This window comes from Oxyura jamaicensis, chromosome 14 (assembly GCF_011077185.1).
Source record: "Oxyura jamaicensis isolate SHBP4307 breed ruddy duck chromosome 14, BPBGC_Ojam_1.0, whole genome shotgun sequence".
Taxonomy (NCBI): domain Eukaryota; kingdom Metazoa; phylum Chordata; class Aves; order Anseriformes; family Anatidae; genus Oxyura; species Oxyura jamaicensis.
This window is the reverse complement of record NC_048906.1, coordinates 6,026,263-6,046,273: the sequence shown is the minus strand read 5'-3', so window position 1 is coordinate 6,046,273 and position 20,011 is coordinate 6,026,263. Positions and strand designations below refer to the sequence as shown.

At 47.7% G+C, this 20,011-nt stretch overlaps 1 protein-coding gene across 1 annotated transcript in view; it reads right to left on the bottom strand.

The window, feature by feature from the left end:
• The window catches only part of ADAP1 (ArfGAP with dual PH domains 1), a 57,382-nt gene that overhangs the window by 18,476 nt on the left and 18,895 nt on the right, over window positions 1-20,011 (bottom strand). Inside the window, exon 4 of the mRNA XM_035339251.1 lies at window positions 17,216-17,298. Within this exon, the coding sequence (XP_035195142.1) occupies window positions 17,216-17,298 (83 nt within the window). The remainder of the gene's footprint in view (window positions 1-17,215; window positions 17,299-20,011) is intronic.

The following is a 20,011-nucleotide window of genomic DNA, read 5'->3' as shown; positions in this document are numbered from 1 at the left end:
CTGAACGCTGCAGAACCAAGACACAGGAGGTGCCTCCATGGAGCCATCCGTGGGATGAAAGGTGGCGACACAAGGCAGCAGGATGTGGCAACCTCTGGGTGAGTACAAGGTAAGGTGGTGCAAAGGATATTCACTGGAGAAAAACTTCAATTTTTAATAGATTCATTCCCGGAAAAGCTGAGCTCCCAGCGAGAGCTCCCCTGAAAATGCTATGCAAGAATGAATACCGGGAGAATATACTGAAACACAAAATTCCCAAGTCTTTACCTGACCATTATAGGCACATCGGGTTTGGTGTGCTCTGTAGAAAACACAGCCACAGCCTCCTTTTATCAGTTTATCTTATAATCGGCCATCGATACGGTACAACTTCCATGGTAACTTAATTACTGAGCAAGCGTTTACATATTGAAGATAAGGCAATAGTTAGCTGCTGCAGTGCAATTAGATTGTATCTGCTGGGAGAGGTTAAAACGCTCTACCACAGAAAACATCTTTACTGGAAGTCTTGTGCTTGTGTAACTGAGAATTGAATGTGGAATCTAATTTTACTTGGAAATCAAATGCTTCCTTCTCGAGTGGCATCCCTGCAGGGCCACCTGGGAGCTGCTGGCTGCTTGGAGAAAAATTCCAGTTACAGGTAAATAACCTTCAGGTTTTGATCTTGTGAATCCGGTCTTTCATTATGAAAAGGCAGATGAAAGCTGAGAGGTTCGCAATGCGGTGTTCATCCCCTTTACCAGCACCGAATGCATCTGAGGTCTGACCTAGCTGGGAAGCCAGGAGAGAAGACGCCTAAGGACAGGCACGCAGTTCTGAGTCACGGCAGTGTCTCTACAGCAGCAGCATTGCCCTGTGGAATCTGCTCCCAAACCAGAGACGGGGGCAAGACACAGACACCCCAGAAGTCCTCGCAGAAGCCATTGTGCAGCTACGTGCACAAAAGCTGCCCAGGAAGATGCACTGCTGAGAAGGAAACGGGCACGGGGATTGCCCACCACCACCCTGCAGAAGGCTTTGTGTGAAATTTTAAATGCTTGAAGCCCCAAGGAGCTGGCAGCACAGACAGACCCTAACCCTGCTATGAAAGGATAAACCCCGTGCTCAAGGTTTGTGCTTGGCAGAGCTCCGTACAAGTCTCCCACATGCTCTGCCTCGCCGCTCTCACCCAACACGGCCACCAGCAGAGACCTTGTGATGAAGACGTGTGGCCAAAATAGTGAGTTGTATGCAGCAGGCTGTCCCCCTGCAAAGGGGTGAGACCCTAAAACATAAAGGCTTGAAGATGAGGAGCCTTTCCACCCTCAACATGCACATGTTGATGGGTGGGTATACCAAGCCACATGCTGCTGAAGCTTTGGCTCTAAATGACTGCAAAGCTCTGGGGAACACCTGAAGGTCTGCATTTCATGCAGGCATTGTGCAGCGCCTCAAACCACAGCTATGGGAGCAGGCCAAAATATCCTCCAAGCCCTGAACAGTTTTAGATGGACTGTCTAACACCCCTAACAGTAAATAAAATCTCAGCCCGGGCAGCTGCTCCCATAGATCAATCCAAGCGAGGATTAAATGAACTTAACCATCGACCAGAGCCTTAGTGAAGTCAGCAGAGAAGTTCACCACTGACTTCAAACGGGTTTAGGACCCTCTCTCCAGGGAGTCCTGGAATAAAGCATTCCCCCCACGTAGGCAGTGCTGCTGTACGATCGTAAATCAGAGAAATCCATCCTCACACGCACGCAACATTCCTCTTTGTTTGCTTTGAAGAGAAATCCAAATGGCTCTGAGCACATCTGCTGTGGTGCTAACGGCTCCTGATCATCTATTATTGAGTGTTCGACACATTTACAGGTGAAGCTATTGCTTTATGTGGGGAATGGAGAAGTTTTTCATTTAGGACTCGTTCCTCTCCCGGCTGCCAGTTTTACAGCTGTCCAGAAGTCAGCTCGTTTGGATGCTCCTGGAGCTGAGGGATCAAGGGCAGCGCACTCAGTGGTGCAGCCACAACCTCCGAGATGCACGAGGATATTTGCACACGTGTGGATGTTTGCTTTTCTAAACCTATCACCCCCCGTCCCTGGAGCAGGGCAATCCCACTTTATGAACTCCTGTAATTACATAAATCACTGGCCAAAACTCCCACTAACTTTACTATGCTAAAATTTCTTCTTCCAGCCTCCGCAATGCGTGCAAGTTTGAAATTCACTCCCCTGCTGAGCAGCTTTCTTGCCTTTCAGATATTTTGGGGATGTGCTGGTTGTTAGCCATGTGCCACATAATCACGTCCCTCAAGGGCTGTTCTCACAGAGCTGGTTATGAAAATGAACCTGGCTCATCTCCGTAGCTGCTGTGTGTGCACCTCAACTGCAGCAATTTTTTTTAAAAAACAGTCATATTGAGACAGCTGGGGAGGCACCTCCAGTCCGATTTCTCTGCACGTATTTAAGAGGTAAGGGGTGGGGTGTGGAAAACTCCTCTGCTGCAGGCTTATCTGCTGCATCCAAGGTGCCAGAGCAAAATCTCAGGCAAGCTCACTACAGAATACGGTCCCATATTCTGCCCTTACCCCACCTGAGAGCTCAGTTGACGCGTCCAGAGAGCACTCGCTGCTGGATCACTCGTGCAGAGCTTCCCTGCATCAGCTGCCAAATCTTCCCCATCCCTCCACAGCTTTACAGATTTGCAGCGTTTTATTTTGGGAGCACAGAATTATGAAATCAGCAATGGTGATGGGCTGGTGCCGAGCAGGAAGAGGCATCAACAAATGCTCACGCTCCTTGGTCAAGTTTGATCTAAGGCTCAGCAATGGCTTCAGCAAACTCCAGAACAAAAGACATGACCTCACTCTGGAAACACGTTCTTTATCTGGTGAGAGACAGAAACTGCCTGGCCCTGCACAGGTCTGCAACATAAAATGGATCGTTCTTTAATAGCAATTTAATTAAGCTAGGACAAGTTGCCATGGGATCAGCCTTTTCCATGTACTTGATTACAGCATTACATCCCAGTCACTCCTTCCCCATCACCAGAGGATGCTGCACCAGCCTTTTGGCCTCATGTCACTACACCGTGAAAACATCACAGAGATCAGGACACCAAGAACTACCTTCACAAACCATCAGAAATGGAAAGGGCTAGTTCCTTTATTCTTGCTCTAAAAGTTATCAATAAACACAGAGAACCAGTCTGATTTCTTTCTTTAGCTCCCTTCCGTTCGAATGGATTCATTTATTGACTGCAGAACCCCAAGGTTACAGGAACAAACAGCCCGAGCAATGCCAAATGCAGCATGTCGAGCTGATTGACCCCAGACGGGGAAAGCTATTGAGGACTGACTCCTGTCAATGATAATTGGGGTGTTTCAAACACCTATTGATCTTACAGCCTACACTCACCACATGCACTGAACGCCCCTGGGGCACAGCAGCTCGGGGGGCTGCCAGGAACCACCCAGAGCTCACCCCAAAACACAGGGGATGCCTTCAGCCGCTGAGTGTAAGGGCAGGAAGGTGCTGAGCATCTCTCCCATGAGAACCCCGACTAGCTCAGCTCACGTACCTGATGTTGAGTTGACCACAAATGAAACTTTTTTTGACTTGAGTTTACAAATGTAAACGTTTCTGTTACGCATGATGCAAAATGAAACAGCGCTTCTTACTCGTTCTTTTTTGAGGGGAAAAACAAAAAAAACTGACCAAACATTTTGCGCAAAGCACTTAGATGGAGAGAAGAAAAAAGACCAAACCACAACTATTTAAAATTTTATCAGCCAGCCTCTTCCACTTGCAGTAAGGCCTGCTCCTTTGCTGTTCTGCTTCCTCTGCCACAAGCAACGCTGCTGCTTTAATTTTTGTGAGAAAGCTGCTGCCGCTGCCGGGCTAATTATAGAAGCTTGGATCAGAACTGTGTTGAAGGCAGCTTGACAGAACCAGCTGTTAAAATTACAGCTGGATCCTAACCTAGCTGTGAACATCCAGCTTCAGCTGGCAGTGGTGCCGCAGCCCCCCCGCAGCCGGCGGTGCCAACACCTTGCTCGGCCGACTCCACGCCTCCCACCCGGACCCACTCGGCCTTGCCTGCGATCCTGCCTGCCCGCGTGCTTTAGGGGGGCTGAAGCCATCAGCACGTTGCTTGTTGCTCCTTGTATTTCCTTGCACACCACCCATCTGTAAGAGGAGTATCGATTTCCCTCCATCCCCATGCACCAGCACTGGATCACTGCAGTGCTCGCGGATTTCCTGGAGAGCAGCAGCAGTCCCTGCCCTCCAACCGTGACCCAGATTGGGTTGTGTGGCTGTACAGCAAGGTGGAAAAAGTAAAAATGCACCGAAGTTATTTCTAAAGGAAAACCTTTTGCATTTGCTGCCTTTTCCATTGTTTTCTGGTGCTGGTACTGCATGCTTTCCTTTTAGCAGCGTGGGGAAGCGGCACAGCACCTCCCTTGGATTTTAATGGAGCCTTATTAGGTGGCATCCTTTTCTCAGAGGGGCTGCCCTGTGTGAGAATCTGCACTTAAAAATGTTACTGGAAAGCTGCTTTCAGTACTGAAAGGCTGCTTCAGTCCCTGGGTGCACGCCGCCACCCTGCCGAGACCCAGCACATCCCTCCTGTCACAGGGACACGCAGCATGGGCACGTCCCTGTCACCTGGGAAAAAAACAAGACGACAACCATGCTGTGATCTCTGCTCGCATCTTTCCTCCTGGTTTTGTTAGCTAAAAAGCTCTTTGATTGCCTTGTCTGTGCTGCAGCATGGCCCGTGCTTGATGCTTACACCACCTGCACTGCAAAGCAGGCTGCTCTCGGAGCCAGGGCTGTGCGAGGCTCTCCGAAAGCACTGGGTTTGCCACTGCTGATGCCTGCAGTGGGTGTCGTTTGTCTGGCAGGGAATTACATGGGAGGTTATTTTAGTGTGTTTTTTTTTTTCTTTTTTTTTCTCCCCTGATGCACACCTTTCCTTCCCTCCCCCTCTGAGCGCTGCTGTGGGGTTTTTGCTCTCGGCTCGGGATGAGGCTGCAGAGGCAGGCAAGGTGAGCTGTCCTGCAGCACGCCCCACACCTGCTGAGGAAGAGGAAGCAGCAGCCCTTTGTTTGAAAGCGATGGCTGCATTTCCTTCAAACCACCAAGGAGACGACAGGGAAAGGTTTCCCAAACTGAGTCCTGATGGAGAGTTGTGTAATGTTAAATACAGGGTTAAACCAGGAATACATAAAAGGGTGACTGAGCATGGCAAGTGGTGATGCAGGTGCTTTTCTCCCAAACCACGAAACGCCATGTCTGGGCTGCAAGAAAACCAAACCTGTGGAAATCTCAGCTTGCCACCCACCCACTCTGAGGGCTGCCAGGCCAGCAGGAGGAGCCTGAGGGGAAGGATGCTGACCAAAGCCACTCACCAATGCTTCTTCCACCAACTTTTTGTGCCTGCCTGACAGCCTGGACATGGTCCAGCCAGCCACAGAGAAGCACGAGGGCTTTTAGCAGTGCTGTGCTCAGCACTCGGTGCCAGGTCCAGCACCTCTCTCCTGGGTGCTGCAGTGCCCGCGGAGCCTGGCTCCTGGCATGCGTCACCTCCCGGCCACCCGGGGGTGATGTCAGTGCAGAGAACAGAAGCCCTGTCTGTGCCTGCATGAGAAGGAGGTTTCACTGCAGGCTACTTGCTAGAGGGATGCCTGTGTTTTAACCCCCTCCTGGCCACCAGACTGCCGTAATCTCGACGTGCAGCTTTAGAAACTGATTACATCTCTGAAGCAGCGGCGTGTCGGCAGGCATTCAGGTTTTACTGTCAGCACGGACACCCACACGCCCACCCCTGCTAAATGCTCTTTGATTATAATCTCGCTGGACCAGGGCTGCTTTTACATCTGCACACCAGGGTACGTCTGTACAGCATCTGGAGCACAGACCCAACCCCTTCGTAATGCTCTTGTGTGCCCTTGGAATGCAAGCAGTGACGTTGTTTGCATCATTTTAGTGAGGGCTTTGTCCCTTCACTTGCCCCCCAGGTTTGTGCATGCCACCATCCCCACTGCTCCAGGCACGCTTGCTGCTCTCTTCCTTCCAAGCACCAGCCACAGCTCATATGCTCAGTTGTACCAAGGAGGAACAGCATCCCTGCTGCCCAGGCTCCTCAGTCAGCCCTAGAGCCAGCCATCTTCCAAGGGCAGCCCTCACCTCCCTCAGGGCACAAAACCAGCTTGCAAGGGTACAGCAATGCCAAACGGGAATCGCTCCTGGTTTCAGCTGGGGATGGTGAAAATGGAGCCAGAGCTAGGGACGGACTAGCCAAGATCTCACAGACAAGGGAAAGGCTGAGCGCGGCTTTGCAACAACATTCTGCAGAACTCAGTAAGAGCCAAACCCGGCACTTCAGTTCAGCCAAACACCGGAAGCAGCTGCTGGGAATTTACTGGAAACCATGACTTAACAGAAGGCACCAGTGATGCAATCACGGTACGCACACCGAGCACCAGCAGGCATCACACTGTCATGACTTCCTCCCACAAAGCATCTTTGCTGTTGGCTAAATCTGAGCCGTGCGGGACTCTGCATGAAGTTTCAGCACAATATCAGGCTGCCCTTAGCTTCCCTGCTTTTTAGCAGCACTCCTCTTTTATTTCAGTCTCCAGGTCCACGAAGGCTCTGCTTACAGGGATGAGGGAGAGAAGGGCCATACTGAAAGCACCAGACTGTGATGGATGCTCTGCAGGTCACTGAGCACGCCTCACCTTCCGATGTACGCTGCAGCCCTGCCTCAGTCTGCACGAGGAAAACAAGCGCTGCCCATCAAAGAGAGGCACCAGAGGAAAACGCCGTAGCTGCGCTCAAAGCCCAGCTCTAATTCTCAAGCCTTTCAAGCATAAGAAGAGACTTTCATCCATTTTGCAGCTATCATCAGATAACAGTGGCATTAAAAATCATCCAGAGCAAAGTGACACTCCTCTTTGAGGCTAGGCAGTGGAAATAAATTAACTGATTTCTTTGTACTGAAAATTCCTCTCTGTGGGCTAAGGTCAAGGCTTGCTAAAGCTTTTGACAGCTCTGTTGGCCAATCAGTCATGGGTTCACTGAGGTTAAATAAAGATTTACATTCACGGAAATTGCTGAAAAAAATCAGATCTTTGGGTGGAGATTACAGATGAAACCAGGATCTTCAGAAGTTCAACTCACAAAATGGCAGAAGAGCCCATTATAAACAGCCTTTTCCTAAATTTCTATATATGGTGTAAATCAAGAGTCAAGTCATTGGCATTATGGGAAACTTGCCAGCATAAAAACAGAAGGGGAGGAAAATAAACTCTCTATTTGCATGGTTCTATTCACTTTACAGACACACGACGCAGGCTGCGCTTTAAAGACTACTTATAGCTCTGCATCATCTGTGTGGATCTTAAGACCTTTGTGGTATTCAGAGTCTAATGTAACTCAATGTTTATAAAGTGACACTTCAAATCTCACTGCTGTCAACAGAAATATCGCTAGGATTTGGGGGTTTCATGACCACAAACCATTGCAACTGCTTCACAGCTACTTCTCTGCTGCTTGGAAGACCAAACAGGTAGCAGAGGTTATGAACTTGTTTTTACTGGTACTTACAGCCTGATTAAGAACAGTTCCAAGTTGCTATTGCAAAGCCAGTCCCATCGATCACCAGATCAGCTGCAGGACTTAGCATTCGCGAACTTCCCGTGCTCAGGCTGCAGCCCTGCAAGAAGCGGGCAGGCAGAGCCGCCGCGGCCCCGCTCAGCCTGGCATAGTCGCCTGCTGGCAATGAGGGCTGCTGTGTCACAAGGAGACGTTGTAAACTAAGGGGGGGGAGAAGGAGCACTGGGAAAAAAGTGCTGAAGCATTTATATCCCTGGCCTGGTCACACAGGAGAGGGGCTGCCCGTGTACAGCTGCAGTGTGGCCAGGTATACCCGCCTCACACCAGAGCCACGCTGCTGATCAGGCAGCTCGCTGCAGACAGAGCGAAACCAAATCCTGCCCTGAAAGGATTTGCACCACAACACTCTCCTACAGCAGGCACTGGTGCCTGTTCATTGGATTGGGTGAGCTACTGATGGTAAGCTTGGAAATGCTCATCATTTTCATTATCAGCATACTTAATTTTAATATATTTATATAATTATATAATTATTGTTGTTACAAAAAAATAAAAAACTTGTCACATGGCTTCTCTTATCTTTCTCGTAAGCTTGGTGTCCTAAGGAGCCAAAGCTTATGCAAGCATTGCCCACTCATCTTCCCCTCTGGCTTTTCAGTGTCTTGGACAATCCCAGCCAGATGCAGCTGTGTGATTGCTAAATGCTCCACTTCTCCTTGCTTATAGAACAACAGGATAATTCACATGCTTGCCAAAGAAACAATGAAGCTGACTTTTTTAGAGCCACTCTTTCAGTGGGGCAATGCCTCCTTTTTTTCCGAGGGAATGCTGCCTGCCTGCTCTTACCTCACACCCAACTGCACTGCAGTCCCGCTCTGCGGTCGTGCAGTGCTTGTCACCACATTGCCATCGTCACCTGGGGAAAGTGAGAAGAGCTTCACTGGACTTGGTGGAAATGTAAACAGGAACATCAGCCAAGGATTTGTCCACATGGGGTTGTATGTGGCTGCAAAAATACAGCAGTGAAATAACCTTCTTGTCAGTCTGCATGAGAGAAGCTGGCATCAGGCTACCGTTCTGAGCACATCAGCTGGCTCAAGCCTTCCCACCACTAAAAGCAGCTCCTCGTTCAGCTGGTAACACCTTTGCAAGAATAGAGTTTCGATTAGACCCTAGCTTAACGCGCTCACCAGCACGTACAGGATGCTACAGGAATCACCTGCGACACTGCTGCCTGCCTGGGTGGAGATGGTTTCACACAATAGATTTCCATCATCTATAGCAGGTTATTCCCACAGTACCATTACATCAGGTGTCAGGAGGGGATCTCATTACCCACGGCATCGTGATGCTCTGAACACAGACCGGGCCTGACGTCAAGGCATTCAGAGAGCAGAACCCAACGCACATTCACACCAGCCAAGGGCATGGCCCTCACCTGTGAGCAGACAGCCCTCAGAGACATAGGACAGGGCCAAGCGGCCATGCTCACCAGCCCTGATGATAAACACAACCAGCCACCAGCCTAAAACCTTGGCTGCAACCCAGGGAGCTTCACCTTGAGGCCGTGACCCCCCTTCCCACCGGCATTGACCCCCCAAGGGACCAAGAGCTGGGGTCCGTCCCCTGCCACCCAGCAGCATGCAGACCCCCAGGGCCCTCCATGCACCCACCTGCGAAATGGGGCTCAAAGGCAAACACCACCCAGCATTACGCTTCATTCCCTCACTGAAAGCATTTGCATCAGAAAATGCATCTTTGCCCAAGAAGTCAACATTTCAATGCACATTGTTCAGACAAAGCAGCAGCAGGAGGGTACAGAAACCAGAGTGTGCCTTCCCAGCAATACCTGGAGAATTCACTTTCTGCAATTTCATGCCATTCCCATAGCCCCCGGGCCACGCACTGCCCTGTCTGAAGGGAGAATTACCAGAAATCAGAAAAGGGGAGGAGAGAGGAAAAAAATCCCCAAACAACAAAACCCATAAAGCCACCCTTGCCTACCTCGGTGCACAACCCGCTGCTGTGACCCTGATACTGTACAGGCCCTCAGCTGATACTTTGCAGATGTCTCTTTCAGAAAGCCTTTGCAGTAGCATCAATTTCTTTGTTGCTCCAACTGCCCTTCCCTGCGAGGGCTCTGCTGCAGGGCAGCGAGTTACTGGCACAGCCACATATGTGTACATAGAAGGATGCTGGTGAAAACGCCTCTCCTTTGAACAGCACCAGAGTGGGCTGCAGCACAGACAAACCATCCCTGTCCTCCCTGGCTCCTCAGGACACAAACCTCCCCCCCACAGAAGCCCTCTCCTCTCTCCAGCCCCCCCAAGACCCTCAGGCTGTGCTCTGCCAATTAACCAGGAGGAGGGGGAAATACATCAGCTTCCCAGAAGCTCTCGGCTTACAATTCAGAATTCATCCTACCAGGCTGGACGCTTCTGGTAGCAGTGATTTGACCTTCTGAAATGGCCTGTGACACTTTTTCTCCCCCACCCCACAAAGGAAAGGTGGGCAAATGCAAAGTTTGATAATTTTTAACTGCATTTTGAAGCTGTGAATTCACCAAAGCTGGCCACTTCCTGCAAGCATCTGACAATGAAAGGCAAAAAGCGTTTCACAGGGAAAGTCCGACCACCTTTCCTTTGCTGTCGTTGTGAAAAGCTGCAACCCCGCCGTCTCCCATCTCCTCCCTCCACTCTGCACTTTCACCCTCTCTTCTCATTGTCAGCCACAGCTCAGAGGGCACAGCCCTGTCCCTGGCCAGCCTCTGTCCCGTCCCCATCACCTCCACCTTCGGGTCCTACTGCGTGTGCTGGCCAAGCCAAGGGGACGGTGCTGGTTCACGCAGCACATCCAGCTCCCTCCCGCACAAGCATTTCCTTAAGGACTGCGTGCATTAACATCTAAACGGCATCAGCAGCCCTCTAGCTGGTGCTTTATTTCTGCGCTCTGATTGCTTCTGAGGCTGAGAAAAACACAGGGCTGAAGCACGGCACCGCTGTGTCACTGTAGGCTCACTCGCTGAAATGGGGAAGTGACAGCAGAGGAAGAGGCCTGTCACTTAAAATAATTGGGTTTGAACTGCAACACTGCTCACCGCTTTGTCTGATCACGCCCAAAATAAACTGCATTACATCACTGTAGGTCAGGCTGAACTAATACGGGTACCTTCCTCGCAGCGAGAAGGAACATATTCACATCCCGTGTGTTTGCTCTAGTCCTTTGCAGCCTTCCAACTGTGCAAGCGCAGGGAAAAATTAATTCAGATTGTTTTCTGAGTTATGCAAGAGCCACATGGAAGAGAAAGTGCACAGATTTTACTATTTTGGGGTGTTCTTTCATGTCTCATAATTTACTGTGCTATCATATTTGCAGACAAATACAAACTAACACATAAGCAAAGTCAGCTCTGGGGTGTTGAGACAACACAGGGCAAGTGAACAGACACCCTCAGCCAAACGCCCACCCTTCGGAGCTACCTGGGCAGAGTTAGAGCTCACCCTTCTCAGACCTCAGTAATGACAACGAGATCTAGTCCACGCTACAGATAGAAGGAATATAAGCCAACAGAGGCTAAAGCCATCTAAGGCTGCAGTGATACCCTGTTATCTGACGCTGCGGAGCAATAGGCCACCACCCTCAGACATACAACCACCAATCAAACAATCAAAGCCTCTTCCGACTTCCATCTCAAAGGGCAGGGTTTAAATCTTCAGCCTGTGTAAATCTCAATTCCTTCGCCATTTTTACAGGACCTAGGGACAATTTGCATCAGCTGAGGAGCTGCAGCCTCCCATGATGGAAGAATGAAAGCAATGATGCTTGCTGGCATTTACAACCTCCCTCCTTGCAAAGGATACATTCACATCCCGAACGCCTTTGGGATATGTCTCAACATGAAAGATACCCAGCAGTATGAGCTGTGAGGAAGGGAGGACTGCTGCTCCCCTGTCCTACTAAAATGGAATGGTTTTGGCGTGCAGATTTGGTAGCAGCACGTTTGATCTGTGAATCTCCTGTTACTGACTGCTCTTCCAGGATCTGATAAATTAGCAGCACTAGGACGTGCCGGCCTATTTATAGAAAATACAAGAAAGCATTTGCAGCAAAGTTGCAGCAAGCTGCATTTGGTGAAGCTGTTGCTTGCACAAAGTTCACCCCGTGCTCGCCATCTGTTCACACTGTGCTGGAAAGCACCTCCACTCTGGTCTGAGCGCCCGTAAATCACTGCTGAACCATCTCAATGACCTTATTAAATAACAATACATGGCATAAATAATCCCTTAGCTGTACATACATCTTGTGAGGCTTTGCTCTCCTGGGCTTGGACTCTTTAAGAAGAGCAGCGAGTCAGAATCTCTCTCCCCCCCCCATAGAGATGACCCTGCCTTTGCTTTAGTTTAAATAACATCAAGTGTTTGGTCAAAAGATTATTTACATGGCCTTTGCCACTACTACAGTTGGTAGCTTTGAAGCCAAAACCCAACCCCTTGTTGTTCCTTGTATCCATGGTGCTCCTCTGGCTCCCTGAGAGCACCCCCATCTCTGCAGAACACTGAGTTTCACAGCTGGCTTTGGAAGGAGGAAAGTGCTAACAGCATCCTTGCTGGAAACAAGGGGATCAGCTCAGGGAGCAGACCAGCAGGAAACAGTCTGCTCAGATGTGTGTGGCTTTAGCAAGGCCAGGGGAACACCATGCGAACATTCAAGATTGCCTTGTTTGAACTTTGTACAATCAATTTGGTTTTAGGAAGCAGAATTCCTATCACCTTCCCGTTTGCTGTAACGTACCCTGCCTGAGAGACACTTTACATGAGCTGCTTGCTCTCTGCAGCTCAGTGTCTTCCTCACGGCAGCACCCTGGGGAATCTGTAGCATCTCCCCCTCCCAGCAGTGGTGAGACAAAATGCACCCACCAAGCAGCAACCAGCTGGAGCTCAAAGAAAAGCTTTGGCATCGGACCAGCTCATTGCAGCACGAGACAGGATTCGCCTCACCACCCAGTCGAGGGTCACTTCAAACCTTTACATCTTCCAACAGCTACTGACTGCCAGTTCTCACATCCCCTCCAGCAGAACATCTCAGTGCTGGGTCCTGCATGGAAATTGCTGTTGGAAAGATGGCGTAGGAGGCAAAGAGAGAGGGGAAAAAATTCTCCCCAGTGACAAGGAACAGTAAGGCAATGGCAGAAGGGAACTCAGTTGGTTTCACATTGATTTATTTGTAGAATACTTTTCAGATGCATCTTATCTGCCTACCATCAATTGTGCAGATATGAGTCAAAAAAAGGTGGGACCTCTGTTGTGGTGGTCTTTGTCTGCGTGGACTGCACAAGCACTCAGGGCTCACCCACAATGAGCACGAGCACCAGATAACAGACCAACACCATCAGTGTTGCCAAGAAAAAGGTGCCAACTACTCTTACACAGACTGACATCTCCGTTCATTGCCCATTACCTCTCTCTAACTGTTCTTCCCATGCTCGGCCCATGGGTAAGTGCTGTCACGACCCTAACTGCAAAGTTATGCCATTTTTTTTCCTGATGAGCATTAAGAGATTTAACACCAGGTAAAGCAGTTTCATTTGCTAATGTTAAAGTGAAGATCCAAAGATCTCCTTGCACCTTGGTGGTAGTGAGACAGGTCCATCAGAAGCCAAAGGCAGGCTTACAGGAGCTGACACCTCCCTTCTGCTTTCTCTTGGCACATGCACATCCCCTTCTCTTGTCTGTGGCCTGAGATGCATTAGAGCAGCTGCACCTTTACCAATTTATATTATCATAATGCTCCAGCTCTGAAAACATCATTCTGTTCTGCTCCCTCCACACCTTCCTTGGTTACAATAAATCCATTTGAGAAAGAGTAATCAAAACCACCCAAAGAACTAACTTTCAGCACGACATTTGGAAGGCATTGCTGTAACTGCTGCCAGTCAACAGCAGGGGAAGACATCCAAGCTTTTAAAGAACAATCACACAAACCTTTCAACTGCCTCGAGTTTCAGATCGGAACTTGATGGAAATTAATACCACCCTTCACTTCTACAAGTCGCTGCCTGTGCCCCATTAAACTCCCGAGAGGGGACAATTAGCTGGAGACTGACAGTAATTGAGTCAGTTCATTTATCAGAAGGGATAAAACCACCCTCAAACACATTAATGTGTGGGTCTTAAAATCAGTATTTTTCTATGCCACTGTGCAACAAACGTATCAGTAGCACGAGGAAGACAACCACAGCATTAATCAGGATTACCGGGGTGTAAATAATGTTTTGCCTCATGAAGTCTGTCTAGGACGATCAGATTATTTAGCTCTAATACTACAGTCGAATTAAGAGCTCAAACGTATAAAAGGGTGTATCTAAGAATCGATAGTGGATCACCGAAGCATTTAATCACTGTTTTACTAATCTTCCTGCACTACCTGAACTCAAACTGACTCCTTGCACTAAAATCAATGGTGCTAACATACTCATTAATGACGGTTCATTCAGAGGAATGAAACCATCAAAGTTTGAAATACTAACCCACGGCACAAGAGCTGGAAGCTGCAGCTGTCAGTGGTGCATGGGCTAACACCCAAAGGCTTCCTGTGGGAGCAAGAAACTTCCTAAAATTTCAGTGGAAGTTCCTATAAGGAATCTTGTTCCAAGGAAAATGGCCACAACTGCAGATGTAACAGTGCGTCCCAGAGAGGGGACGTCTGAAGCAGGAGCCGTGGATCTGCAGCCAGGGCTCCTCTCTGGGGTGATGTTTGAGAAGCTGCTTGAACACTCAAGAGTTGCCCACAGCATTGCTGTTCACACAAGGTATGTCTGTTTCCCAGCTCCATTTTCTGCTACCTTACATTGCTTCCCATCACAGAGGGCAGTTTCCTGTTGGTCCAGGGGCTATGCAAAGCCTTTTGGAGCAGCTGGCTAAGAGCCATCCATGGCCTCTGCATCCCACACTCCTCTGTCTCTTGTTTATACTTCTCACCAGCAGCCAATGAGTCTGCTGCATCCTCCTGCCAGGCTCCCCTACGTGACTATCTCAGCGCTGACCTGCACATCTGACACTCCTGTCCTGAGACTCATTTCTCCAAGGTCTGTCAGTTCGGCTGTGATAGCTTCTGCTTGGCATCTACAGGCTCCAGGCAGTCTCTCCCCAAAGGATTTTCTGAAAGCGAGAACACTGAATTTCTGACTAGGGTTTCTTCAGGCTGCCTGGAAAAGGATGTTACTCAAAACTGCTCAAAGATAGCATTTTCTTATTTTCATGCAATTGTTGAGCAAATATCAGAATGCAAAACTGCCCTTGGGATTGTAAAATGGAATTACATCTTCCAACAATCAACAAAATGGATACCGACATCTCTATTAACAACAAAATGTTTCATGCTTAGAAATTGGTAATCTAACACCCCTCCAGGGAATTCAGAATGGTGAGAAAAAATGGTCTAAGGCAACACTGGAGAGAAAGAGAGATATACATACATTTAAATGAGACACAAACTGAGCGTGGGGTGGGCAAGAGGGCATCCTTGCATCAGTCCCACCCCAATGCATCCCCATTCAGGAGGTCACAAATGGAAAGCAATTGCCCAGATGCTCTGCAGCTCCCAGCAGCACTGAACCCAGCACAAGCAGGCACATGAGGACCACCCCGCAGCAGGTGCATCCTCCACGCTGCTAAGCTGGATCGACCCCTGCAAGCAGCGATAAGGGCAGAGCCGGGATCTGTGATCTGGCTGAGCATCTTCTGCAAGTGCCAAACTCCAGCCTGCCTTGGATGGCATAGCTCAGAGCAGCTCCTTGATGGAGCTGGGTTCACACCAGCTTGGCAACCTGGTGGTCCAGCACCATACACAACACAAGCCACAGCCAGGGGAACAACTGATCCCCGTGTAACAGCCAGAGAACTGAACGGTGTCCCCAGCTGAGCTACGTCACGTTGTCCAGCAGCAGCAGCATGGTTTGGCACAGGCTGAAGCACGGGTATGCAACCACACTTCAGGAGCTGTTACAGTGAAGCAGAAAGGATAAGTTGGCACTGGAAGTTTGGCCCCCACCTCCCTGCTTTGTCCAGAAGAATGAACGGATGACATCCTGGTTAGCGTCGCCCAGGTAATTCACACAGCTCCTGTGCTGGATTTTGATGATGATACAATTCTCAGAGAAAATACACCAAACTTAAAAAATGGCACACAACCTACAAGGTGCCCATCAATCTGCCTTCCTTGCCTCTCCTTCTCCTGCAAGTGTTGTTCATTTAAAATGGCTTGCCATGTTCTCTTTTATGTTCTGCCGTTAATGATGTTTGAACTTCAAAGAGGATAGAAAACCCTACCCCATCACCATGCAGTCAAAAATTATGTAACAGCGTTACCAAAAAGCAGCTACAAAACGTGTTGCTAAAATAAACTCATGTTCGAGCTCTTCCTATGGTATTTGTCAGAAAGTTCAGAGCACACTGCCCTTCTGCCCGAACAACACTGAAACAAATACTTCTCTCCAACCAGGTACACCCTCTTCTTGGAGACAAAAGGAGTAATCATGCTTAAAATGATGCATTTGCCTGAAGTACCCAGTTCAATATGGATTTTTCCATCTAAAAGTTGCATGGTAAGAAATGGCAACATTATTCCTGGGTGAACATTATACACGTATTGGCAGATAAATTCCAAATCTGTCTAGGAAATCAACTATTTATCATTAATACAACATATCCAACTCCAGCAGGCTGTTTGGAAAACCTAAAATAAAATGTGCAGCGTACTATGCATGAATATGGATTGCACACACACACATGCACGCACATTATGTGCAGGTTTCATATATAGAAAAAAGAGCAGAAAGACTCTAAACATAAATTGAGACTATATGAGATCAGATTTTAATTGAAGTTTTAATAGCAGCAAACTGCTGGAGCTACCTGCTTGTTATTAGTCTTGAACAGCAGAATGAAAATAGAATTTTAACCTTTCATCAGTAACATGGTTCTCAGTAATAAAATTATCCCGGAGTCATGCATGCACATAGCTGGTGTCAACTCCTTAATATGCAGAATAAATTAAAGGCCACTTACATATAGCAAAAAAGTACCCAGTTAATTTCATGCGCATTCGTGCCAGTCCTTATGCTGGTGCAGCTGCACAACAAACCTGGCCAAGCCCTGCACCTCCTCTTTACACTCTGCCCTTCTTTAAGGAAACTGACTCGTTCTCTGAACCTGGCCCTTACTGACCATTACCCAGACTGTCGTTAATCCGACTTCATCTTTCCACAGCCACCTTGATGAGACAAACACCTTTACCTGCATTTTAATGTGCATTTATGTCTCCAGCTATCAGAAACAAAATCACTGGTACTTTATCTGACTGTGGGTGAACAGCCCACTGAAGTCAACAGAAAGACTCCTGATAACTCATTTCTTTCCATCAGGCATTGACATTTCCAATATTCCCAATTAAATACGTGGAACACCAGGACAAACCTTGTCCAAAAGATCATGCTTTCTCTTCCTCTTTAGTGACATACAAGCAATAATCAATATAAAGAAAATATAAACGGAGAGAAGAAAAATGGAAGGTGCTGGATGTGAAAAAACTTATCTGCCAAAAGTTTCTTTCACTACCTGCAGAATAAGGCTCCTGCTTCTCACTGTGAATGAATTCTTTCCTTTCGTATTTGGCTCTGATCCACTGTTCCCGCAGCAGTCTGGAAAAAAGAAAAAAAAAGAAAAAAGTAGACACTGTCCAAGATAAACTAAGGAAGAATCCATAATCGTTAATTCTACAATCAAAATACAACTGTGATTTAAAAGTCTTCCTAAAATTAAAATGCACACTTTGGAGTCAAGCGCTTCTTCCATTGTGTTAGACAGCAAATCAATTGTTTTATTTTATTGGAAATTTACTAAGACCTACAGATTTAGCAAAATAGCCCATTTCCACCCACCCGATCAGCCCCTGCACATAATTCCCACAGTACATGAACAATGTTAAACACAAGCTCCTCAGACTGAATTCTTTAGTAAATGGGATCATTGAATGAAAAACAAAACCAAAACCAACAATAATGACAAACATACAAGAGAAAAAATCTTTGCCCTAAAACTGTTGATACGAAAACAGAAATTTGGTACATCCAAATTTACAGCCTGGACTGCTAACCCTAAGAACAAAATCTGTGACACACGGTGGAAAATGTGTCTACTATGAAGTCCTCTATTCTTCATGTTGAAAATGATACCGAGACTTCCAGAAAGGAATAAACAACCCAGACACTGTAAATACATTTTTGTTATTTTATTTTAGGGTGAGTACTGGAATTAATGAAGGGCATAAGTAGTTTAAATCTAGAATACGATAGCATTTGCTTCAAACAGCTCTAACTGCACTTTGTTAATTGCATGGGAACCTTAAATAGCCCAGGCAGGCAGCAACACAAGGAAATAATGGCATGTGTCATCCCAGCTTCACAGCAGACATTTAGAAGTGGCCTATACTGATGACAGTGAAAGATCCCCAGCATCAGGCGTGTTCTGTAAAACCCATCACACTTCAACACATCAACACCCCGCTAACAAAAACTGTTCATATGCTCAACCATCTCTGCCTTTTTTTTTTTTTTGCTGACCGCACAAATTTAACACTAGCTTCCCAGCAAGACACATTCCAGAAATGTTCAAAGAAGATAAGCATGTTACTAGTGCTTGTGAAAATTCATCTGGGGGCTACAGCAAACAAATAGATCAACTTTGCAAGATATTATTCAGAGCCGTGGCTGTAATAGGTTTGCTGGAAGTAAAGGAGGAAATAATCACATATATTTTATCCCACCCATTGTTTCATCTTCCCACCCCTCTCCCACAAGCCTCAGGGAGCGCCACAGATTCTCTGCATCCAAAACTCAACTGTGAGCCTCTGCTGTCACAGAAATAATGCACTGAATCTGCCTTTCCCCCTTCTGTTCCTGTTTTCAGGACTGATCTTTAGTTGTTACACATATATCTAAAAGTTTGACTGTGAACTGGGGAGGCAAACACCCATCCCCCTTCTGCTGTCACCCTGTGCCATGCTCTAGTCTGAGGATAACCCGTCCGCAGATGCTCACAGGGGGATTCAGAGGGGCTTTGTGGAAGTGTACAAGGGGCTCTTCGGGGCTGAGCAGGATGCTTTCTTTCTTGATCCAATACCTACAACACCGTAGCCTGTAAATGTAGAAGACTGCTGACCCAGAAGGAAGAATTTAATTGCCTGTTTCTATACTTCTGCTGCTCATCGAGAAAGCTACAGAAACTTAATAAAAAAAAATCAACATTGGTACTTAAATTTGTTTCTGTTCTTGCAGTTTTCCAGCCTGGCTGCTGCAGACAGCTTGCTGTCACCATAGCCAAACTTGGACCTTTTCAACAAGACAATTAGGAATTTAACGATAAGGAAGAGAATTCACACCACCCTCAGCTCCAGCTGACTTCAGTGGGTTCAGCAGGAGCTGCAGCTGTTCGGGAGCCTCTGAAAGTCAGCCTTCCAATGCAAATGTTTAAATAAGGTTCACGCGCAGCAATGGGAAAACACTCCTGCTCTATAATGCAAATACTACAACAGATACACTCTGCTGGTCTTATGCCTTAGGGAACAGTGCTCTGCAATGACTTATTTCCCGTGATGCTGTCAATGACAGTGGCTCAGTGTCTCCACAGCTGTTGTGCAAGAGAGCACAGATTCATCAGCCGTGAGGCACCTAGCCCAAATGTACATCCTGAGGAGCTGCAAAAATCTCTCGGTAACCTCTCCCAGCACTTGGGTCAGACCACAAGTGGCTCCAGTGGCAAGTCCTACGGCAGGTAAGACTCTGGCCACGCTGCGTTCCCAGCGCACACAACTTCCCACCTCACACATTCTTTCTTCCTTCCTCATCATCACAAACCTGGGTTCTTTCAGCAACAATTTCACAAAAGTCAAGATAGGCCAAGAGCAGCCCGCAGTTAGGACGACTCGGTGTGAGGCCAGCAGCTGCAGCTTCTGCTCCAGTTGTTATTTATAGAAAGCAGAACAGCTCCAGCAAAAGAAACTGAAACAAAGACCCAAGGAGGACAGCGAGGAGTCCAGCATCTCCTTATGGGTGACTGAGAGGCTGAGCAGGGACTTGGCCGTACTCAGTACCATAGACCGGAGGCAATCCTGCCACAAAAAAAAATAAAAAAGCTTTTGAGTCTGGAGCTAAACCCTAGTGTCACTGGCAATCCTTGCATGAATCTAAACAGGAATTTGTCTCAGTATCTATGGGATCTGAAAGCAATCAGACCTCAGGGCCAAGCCAAAGGTCCCTAAGCCATATAGTCCCTCTACTGTTTCCATTAGACTTCAGATCTGATCTCCATTTCATTTTAAGTATACCTTTGGGGGGCTTTTAGACATTTGCTGCT